The sequence below is a fragment of the Mus pahari genome, chromosome 3 (assembly GCF_900095145.1).
Source record: "Mus pahari chromosome 3, PAHARI_EIJ_v1.1, whole genome shotgun sequence".
In the NCBI taxonomy this organism is placed as follows: domain Eukaryota; kingdom Metazoa; phylum Chordata; class Mammalia; order Rodentia; family Muridae; genus Mus; species Mus pahari.
The window spans coordinates 146,677,551-146,686,914 of NC_034592.1; the positions used below are offsets into that span (position 1 = coordinate 146,677,551).

General features: G+C 48.9%; 1 protein-coding gene across 1 annotated transcript in view; it reads right to left on the reverse strand.

Moving 5' to 3' along the window:
* Positions 1 to 423: 423 nt before the first annotated feature.
* Matn4 (matrilin 4) overlaps positions 424 to 9,364 on the reverse strand; it is a 15,855-nt gene continuing 6,914 nt past the window's right edge. The window contains exons 5-11 of the mRNA XM_021195016.2: positions 8,344 to 8,466; positions 8,120 to 8,242; positions 7,908 to 8,030; positions 4,094 to 4,507; positions 3,840 to 3,992; positions 814 to 921; positions 424 to 736 (exon numbers count right to left, since the gene is read on the reverse strand). Of these exons, the coding sequence (XP_021050675.1) occupies positions 678 to 736; positions 814 to 921; positions 3,840 to 3,992; positions 4,094 to 4,507; positions 7,908 to 8,030; positions 8,120 to 8,242; positions 8,344 to 8,466 (1,103 nt within the window). The 3' untranslated portion in view covers positions 424 to 677. The remainder of the gene's footprint in view (positions 737 to 813; positions 922 to 3,839; positions 3,993 to 4,093; positions 4,508 to 7,907; positions 8,031 to 8,119; positions 8,243 to 8,343; positions 8,467 to 9,364) is intronic.

The window sequence follows — 9,364 nt, forward strand, 5'->3', positions numbered from 1 at the left end:
AGGTGGAACACATCCCTCATCCCCCACTCTTTCTGTTCAGAGGCTCAACCAAGTCTCTCACATCCCCAGCCAGGTCCCAAGCGGCCTTTGAGCCACATTTTTTGGCTCCAGAAGACAGGAACAGCAAGAAAACGAAGTGCTAGAAGATGGGCGACTCAGACTTCCTCGGACCCAAAGGTTCTCTGGGCACCCCCTCCTTCCTCACGTCCTGCATAACGGGCCATCTGTTCTGGGGCTGAATAAACAAGAGACGGGAAGCAGCGGCCCCCTGCCCCCAGCCCCAGTACTGCACAATGCGCCTTTCTCCGAGAGGACGCCGCCCGGGCGCCTACGAGCACGCTCGTCTGAACTCCCCTCCCTCTGCCAGCATAGCGATAGCCACAAACCGACCTCGTGAAAACCGATGTGGGTTTTTTTTTTTTTTTTTTTTTTTTTTTTTTTTTGTTAAGCAAAGGAAAACAAAAAAAGAAATCCAACAAAGCTCGCGGTGAGTGTAGCAGTTCTTCCCCACCAGCAACCTCCCCATCCCCTCGCCCCCATCCCTTAAATCTGGCTCCTGGTCCAGGTGAGGCCAGCTCGAAGGCAGCGCGTGGGGCCCGCCAGCGCCCCCTCCTGGACGGTCCAGGCTGTGGGGCTCGGGCTCGGCCTCGCGTGGCTGCTCAGACAGCGTGCGACTCTCACTTTCGGCTAGCCAGCTGGTTCTCCAGCTCCTCCAGGCGCTCTGTCAGCCGGGCCAGTGAGCGGTTAAGGAAGATGTGGTCTCAGAGATCCCTTCACCTGCCCTGCACCCGCACCTCCAGCCCCAAAGGATATGGTTCTCCGTCAGGCTCTCGAGCGCCCCCAGCGTTCGGCCCTGGAACTCCACGAGGTTTTCGCATTCGCAGGGACTCCGAAGCTCTGTCCCGGCGCCTATGCCCTCCTCTGCAAGGAGAGAGCCAAGAGTCAAGGGAATGAGAAGCCAAAAGGAAGCCCACCAGGCTGTGGCCTCGACCTTCTGATACACCTCTACCGAGTCGATGGTGGAGTGTGAACATGCAGGCTTTGGATTTAGACCTGGCCTGAGTCTCAACCAAGCAGCACAGAAGTCCTGGGGAAAACTCAACCCCTCTAAGTCACACTTCCCCTGCATCCATAAAATGGATATAATTCAAGAAGCTACCTACTGGTGGCTGTGAGGATTAGACGATTTGCGTATGTGGACCCACTTGCAAGAGAAATTCTCAAACCCTTATGCTTGCTGGGATAACCACAGAGCTTGCTAGAATCCAGATTTTGATTCAAAGTGAAAAGCTGCACTTTCAATGAACTCCTGAAACACATTAATTCTGAAGTCCATGGGTTTCACTTTGATTAGAAAAAAATCCAGAAGGATGGTCCAAATGAGACCACCGCAAACAATGGACATGGTCTCTATCTATCTGACATGCCCAATTCAATACCCACAAGCCACCTGGAGCTTAAATCACTTGAAATGTGGCAGGTACAACTGAAGAACTCAGTTTTTATTTTTGTGTTATTGTGACCAATTGTAATTCATCATACACACATAGCGACTGAATACCATACTGGCACAATATCTAGAGCAATGCCAGGTACAAGTCAAACCTGTAATGTGTATTTCAAGTAAACCAGCATTCATTCCTCAAGCTGTGGTCTGTGGACAGGCAGTATTAGCATAACCTAGGGATATGTCATAATGGCAAATTATCAAATCCTATCCCAGACCTCATGAGCCAGGAAGAAGTGCAACCATATGCCATTCCACTGATTCTGATGAAATTAATGTTTAAATTACAGATCCAAGTCAGGCATGGTGGTGCATGCCTTTGGTCCCAGCGCTCAAGAGACATTGGCAGAAGGAAGGATCCCTGAGAGTCTGAGGCCAGTCTGGTCTACAGAATGAGTTTCAGGAGGACAGCCAAAGCTACACAGAGAAAATCTGTCTCAAACACAAAAATAAAAAATTATGGATCCAAGTCTATCCCCACACACACTTCAACATCTAAGAGTACAGTACAGATAAACTTGGTTGGCTATGTTTCCTTAACAGTACAGAAAATGGTGGGGCATATTACGGAGATAGCATCACTGCTAGTCCACGCCATTTTCTATTTTCATGTTTTACTGTGTGTGTGTATGATATATGCGTGAGGGCAGACCACAGCGCTCATGTTGACTACTGTGAGTCACCATCTCTTCACACCTTTTTGAGGCATGGTCTCTCTTTGGTTTTGCCTCTCTATGTATCCAGACAAGCTTCCGGGTGCTTCCTGACTGCACCACCCATCTCCCTGTAGAGATGCTGGGTACAGATGTGAGCCATCACACTGGGCTTTTTGGTAATGTGTTCCAGGATCGAACTCAGGTCGCTGGGTTTGCACGGCAGCTGCTCTTACACGCTGTGCCATCTCACCAGCTCTCGTTTTTAATATTGCAGGCACTAAAATAGCAGCACGATTCTTAGCACTGAGCCTCCATAGGAAGTTTCTGTTATCGTTTTACTGATGGCCTCATTAACACTCCCAAATGATCACCTCTGACTTCAGAACTGCAGAACCGAGGGTCACAGAAGGAAGAGAATCTGCTTGGGCCTGTATAGTCAGCCAGTGAAGAGCCTTAACCAGAGAGTTCCAACTTGACTCAGAAATCTAAAGCTGGCAGTAACTTTGTGCATCTTTCCTCTTACAGAAGAGGGTAAGGTTGGGCCAGAGTTAAGTGAGTTACCCAGGGTCCATTGTAAATAAGTTGGGACAGGAAGGGACCTAAAGCCTGATGTGTCCAAAACACCTTAGTTAATTGTTAGAGTTGGTGGCAGGGCGGGAAGCACATTTAACTACAGATTGTCTGCCCTGGACAGCCCTGCTAACCTACCTCTATCGGTAGTAGACAGTGGAAAAAGAGTCGCGTCTTAGACCTGTGTTAAAATCTAAAGACCCCGTGGTCAAAATCAAGCACCCCACCAAGAAACATTGCCCCCTATAAAGGCCCAGCTGCTCCCCACAGGCAGGTCTGGATCTTTTCCCCCAGCTGGAGACCAGATACATTACAATGATGGCATTTATGGTCTATAAAAAGCACATAGACCCCAGAAAGCACAAGCCACTGTTAAAAAAAGAAAAAGAAAAAGAAAAAGAAAAAGAAAAAGAAAGAAAAGAAAAAAGAAAGAAAACCCTGTCCTGTCACTGCCAAGCCTATAAAGTTGAATCCCAACAAGCTGGAGGCTTATAGTCAGTTCCCCTTATGAATGCTAAATTTGACTTGCTTTTTTAAAAGTTTTCTCTCGACCTAGAGAAATGGCTCAGTGGTTAAGATCACTGGCTGCTCTTCCAGAGGACCCAGTTTCAATGTCCAACACCCACAACCATCTGTAGTCTCACAGGAACTGACCCCACCCCCAACCTGGCCTCCAAATGAACCAGGCCCGTACATACATACAGGCAAAAGGTGTGCATAAAATGCAATTTTAAACATATTTTTAATAATAGTTTTCTCAAGTTATTCCAGACACTACTAATTTGAGTGGAAAACAAAAAATCCCAACGCCTCGTTGACTCTCACGTGCACACAAAGCACGTGAGGGTCCAATCCCCTGTCCGGGGCTGCATTTTTGACAAGCTACGGTAAAGTGACAGACCTGGCCTGGGTTTTCAATAACACGTTCTGTGTAGAGATCTGAAGGGTAGTGAAGGGCTGAGGACCAGGGCATCTATCAGAGGCTAGGTAAAAAGACAACAGACCCCGCCCCGTCGTCTCCCCCCCCCCCGAACACACACACACACACTCACACACGCTCGCACGCACAAACACACACCCTGTCTGACTGGAAGAGATTCACTCACCTGGGCAAATGCTGCCTTTGAGATTCTCCAGCAGGTGCGTCATGGTGCTAAAGTCCGGAGAGTAGGACACATGCAACTCCGATGGTTCCGATGCGATCTCACGCAGCTCTTCCTCCACAGCCTTGCCCACGCCCACGGCATACATGACGATGCCTGTAGGGCCCAGGCACTCAAGAAAGAGCTCCAAACCTGGAGAAAACGGCTTCCCAGCCCCTACTCCAACCCCACACCAGTCCATCCCTTGCCAAACCTACCTTCCTCTTTGGCACGAGCTGCCCACACTGAAATGTCATCCTGAGAGCGGCCATCGGTGAACACCAAGCCCACGCGAGGCACGTTGAGGTCGCGAGGCCGCGCGCCCTGCGCCTCTGAGAAGCTATGCTCCACCATGTGACGCAGGGCCAGGCCTGTCATGGTGCCGCGTTCCATGTACTCCACGGCCAAAACTGCCTGCTTCACCTCAGCTGCGGTGCCATAGCGGCCCAGAGGGAACTCGGTGCGCACCCGGCTAGAGAACTGCACCAGCCCAACACGTGTGCCCTCGGGGGACACGTCGAGGAAATCCACAATCTGGTTCACGAAGCGCTTCACCAGCTCGAAGTTCTGTGGGCGCACGCTCTTGGAACCATCCACCAGGAGAACAAGATCCACGTGGCCCTCCCGGCACCCTGCCAAGGAGAGGGCTTGGATGGAGGGGTCAGGTCCTTGCCCAGGAGAACCACATACTCATCTAGTTATCCATCGCCAGTATTTATTATATAACGCATACCAGTTGTGTGTCCTGACTGTGTGTGCCCATCATCCTCTTTTGTATGACAACTTTTGATGTTAAGTGCTTAGCACTAACCAAATGTTTTATTAAAAGCTCTCTCTCGCTCTCTCTCTCTCTCTCTCTCTCTCTCTCTCTGTGTGTGTGTGTGTGTGTGTGTGTGTGTGTGTGTGTGTCGGTTTTTCAAGACAAGGTTTCTCTGTGTAGCCCTGGCTGTCCTGGAACTCACTCTGTAGACCAGGCTGGTCTCAAACTCAGAAATCCACCTGCCTCTGCCTCCTAAGTGCTGGGATTAAAGGCGTGTGCCACCACTGCCCGGTGCTTTTTCTTTTTTCAAGACAGGGTTGCTTGATGTAGCCCTGGCTGACCTGGAATTCACTATGTAGACCAGGTTGGTCACAAACTCAGAGATCTGCCTTCTTCTGCCTCCCAAGTGCAGAGATTAAAGGCAAACATCACCACCTCCCGGTTCATTTTTCAACAACCAAGAGCAAAAATACCACAATAGCTAGCATTCCTCGATCACCTAGTATGTATCTGTCACAGTTCTAAGATTGATTGATTGATTTATTATATGTAAGTACACTGTAGCTGTCTTCAGACACTCCAGAAGAGGGAGTCAGATCTCGTTACAAGATGGCTGTGAGCCACCATGTGGTTACTGGGATTTGAACTCAGGACCTTCAGAAGAGCAGTCGGGTGCTCTTACCTGCTGAGCCATCACACCAGCCCTCTGTCACAATTCTAAACACCATATCAGTATTAATAACAATGGCAAGAACAGCATTTACTGGTGTTTGCCATGTGTCAGACGCTGAAACGTGTGCTTGACACACACACGTCTCCCTTGAGTGCTCTCCCCATTTTCCATAAACTAGGTTCTGAGGATAAAGTGATTGTGACTTGCTTCCATAGTTAACAGTGGCAAAGCCAAGACTGGAAGCAGGGTCATCTAAACCACAAGCCAGTGGACCTGCTCACTAAGACACTGCCTCCTTTGTCCTGATCCAGGGGCTTCAGGAGTACCAGAGGGGATTCAACAACAGAGAAAACACAGTCCTGACCCACAAGATCAGGGCAGACTGTATCAAGGCTGGCTATAGTTAGTCTGGCCAGTCTGGGCTACATAAAACCCTGTCTCAATGTGATCATCTTTGGGAGGAAATTGGGATTAGACACATACATGAGAGTCAGACCTTCATGAATGCAATTAATTAATTAATGTTCTTACAAGAGTTTCAAGAGAGTCTGCTTCCTCCGTTCATCCATCAAGGGAGAACATAGAGAAACTTATCCCGTATAAGCCAGGAAGCAGAGCCTCATGGGACACCGTATCTGCCAGCATCTTGGTCTTAGCCTTTCCAGAACTGAGAAATAAACATTTAAGACATTGTGGCTTAGATATGGTTCGTGCCCAAGAGTCCATGTGCTAGAAACTTGGTCCCCAGAGTTACAGGACTGAGAAGTGATTGAGACCCATGGGGTTTTATGGTCTTTCCATCGCAGTGATGGAAGTCAGTTAAGGGTGGAAGGATTTGTTTTAGCTGAAGACTTGGAAGATTTCAGTCCATGGCTGTCTGGCTCCATTGCCTTTGACCTGGGGAGAAGGGAGGCCAGATATCATGACAGCAGGAAAATGATGGAGGAATGCAACATCCTTCATTATAAAAGGAAACACAGACAGGCAGGCAGGCAGGCAGGAAGGAAGGAAGGAAGGAAGGAAGGAAGGAAGGAAGGAAGGAAGGAAGGAAGGAAGGAAGGAAGGGGCAAGACACTCTTCAAACAGGACATGGAGGCACAAGCCTGTAACCTCAGCACTTGAGAGGCAGGCAGGATCCAGACCAGCCTGGAATGCACATCTAAATCCCAGTCTTCAGGAACTGGAGATGAAGCTCATTTGGTAGAATGGTTGCCTAGCTTGTACCAAGCCCTGAATTAGATCCCTATCCCCACAGAAAAGGAGGCGTGATAACATTCGGAGGCAGTAGGATCAGGAAGCCCAAGGTCATTATCAGTTACATGTCTAGTATATAGCCAGCCTGGGCTACATAAAACCCTGTCTCAAAAAAAAAAAAAAAGGTATACCCCCCCCCGCAATGATCCACGTTCTCAATCTAGGGCCCATCCTCTACAGTTCTATCTCCCAACACCCTAAAAACCTACTCTCATGTTTAATCTATCTTTGCGTTAATCAATTAATAAGATCCTAGGCTCTGAACATTTTTGCATTAAGGACCAAGCCTTTGAGGCATGAGCTTGAGAGGGAGCACTTTCTATCTGAATCATAACAGGCCTTCTGGGAGATGATTAGGTCATGGAGCACCACCCTAGGAAGAAATTAACGCCCACGTCACAGGACTGAGTAGGTCTCGAGAGACTAGAATGACCCTGTCAGTGAAAGGTTACAAAGGACGGCCACCGCCTGTATTTGAACCCTCACACACACATACTCTTCGATCTCAAGGGCTCTCTCTCGTCGTGTGGTCATCGCCAATACTGAGATGTTGATGCTCCAGACTCTGAGCCACCTAAGCTCTATTCTCTAACCAATCACCCCGCTGTGAGCGTTTTCATTATAACAACGCACATCAGTGTTGCTCCATGGCAACCCAAATGGGCTAATGCCTTCTTGAAGGATGACCAGGGATTTGCCAAGGCAAGGGAGGTGTTCTAGAAGGTTGGCACAGCATGTACAAAGGCATGAGGGCTGGGAAGGGCATGACACATTGGGAGAAGGGCAGGCCAGTGTGACTAAAATGTTCAAGTGTGGCAAGAGATGGGCTAAAGAGCTGGCCAAAGCTACATGGTAATGAGATTAAGGGATGATTTCAAAATTGACCACAGCCCACGATAAAAAAGAATAATGATAGACCATGGTGCACTTCACATAACTGAACGGTCCAGCTCATGCAGTATTTACTCTCCTAAACTCAGGAAACTATTTTTCTCTTCTTTTCTTTAAATGCTGGTTGCAACCCACTAATTTGGTTTCATTATCCATTAATGTGGTTGTGCCCAGCACTGGAAAAATTCAAGGGGAAGGCATTTGCTCTTTATTTTGTAGACACTGGTGAACCACAAAAGGATTTTGAGTGAAGGAGGAATGTGATCGAATACGGATTTTGAAATCAGTCTTGACAGCAGGATAGAGGGCTGGTTGGAGCAGAAGCTGGGCATAAGCACATCCCCCAACACACACACACCACCACCACCACCACCATCTGTGGGGCTGTAACTGGGCACTGAAGAAGAGGCAGGCAATGGGGCTGGAGCAGACCCTCTGCCTATATATAACTCACGGTCACAGCTCTTGCCATCAGCCTGAAGTCGCCTCCCCTCAGGGCACAGGCAGTGGAAGGAAAGACCCTCACTCACACACTGGAACTCACAGCCATGGTCCACACCATTGCAGAAGTCCCTGACTTTAAAGGAGACACCAAGTAGGACCGGTTAGATCCCAGCAGCTAGAGTCCCTTTCTATTCCCTATAAATATGAGAGACACCTCCTTACCCCGACAGCTTCTCCCATCAGGTAGCAGGTCGTGGCCCTCTCTACAGCGACACTGTGGCCCCGCCAAAGTGCTCACACACTCGTGCTGGCAGCTGTGGTTCCCAAAGCTGCAGTAGTCAATGGCTGAGGGAAGGAAGAAATGGCAAGATGTCACTTCTGAGTGTAGCCATCAGGGGCCTGTTCAGAATGCTCACAGAGAGGGAGTCGGTGGGAGGCTTGCTTACCCCTGCAGCTCCTCTGGTCCTGCTGGAGAGCAAAGCCAGCTCGACAACGACAGAAATAAGAGCCCATGGAGTTGACACAGAGGTGTTCACAACCATGGGTTCCTTCAGCGCAGAGATCCACGGCTGGGAAGAGGATAACATCAGTCTTTGCTCGGGGCTTCATTTCACAGCCTAGCTATGCAACCCTCGGAAGCCACACAACCCTCAGAAGCCACGCAGCCCTCGGAAGCCACGCAACCCTCAGAAGCCACGCAACCCTCGAAGTCCTCTCTAACAAACCCCAGGTGAGAAGCCGGGAGATGCTCAGTCTGTAAAGTGTCTGCTCCAAAAGCCTGAGGACCTGAGTTTGGACCCCCAGTATCCCTATGAAAGCCAAATGTGGTAGCTGTAACCCCAGCCCTGGGGTTGGCAGAGACCCGCAGATCTCCAAAGACCGCTGGCTAACCCCGTTAGCCAACTGGTAAGCTCTGGCTGCAGTGAGAGAACTTGTGGTTGTTGTCATTGTTGATGATGATGATAATGATGATGATGAATGACAACGACGACGACAACGACGATGATAATGGTGGTGTGTTCCAGGAGATGGCTCCGTGGGTAACACAACACTTGCCTCACAAGCCTGTGACCTGAGTCCAATCCCCAAAACCCATTTAAAGGTGGGTGAAGAGAATCAAGTCCTAGGGTTATCCTCTGACCTTTTCGTGCACCCTGTGACACCCTGTGAGTGAACCTGCACTCACAGATTACACATACACACTAATAATAATGAAAAAATGTTAAATAATAAGGTGAGGGTAGTGGTAGGGGAAGATACTTGACATTCACCTCTGGCCTCCACAGATACTCACATATATGCACAATTATTTTTTAATTAAAAATGTTAATATCATGCTTTGCCCCTACCCCAAAGGTCATTAGTTAGTCTGGTGTGCTACGCAGACATTTGTGAGGGGTTTTTTGTTTGTTTGTTTGTTTGTTGTTTTGTTTTTTCGAGACAGGGTTTCTCTGTGTAGCCCTGGCT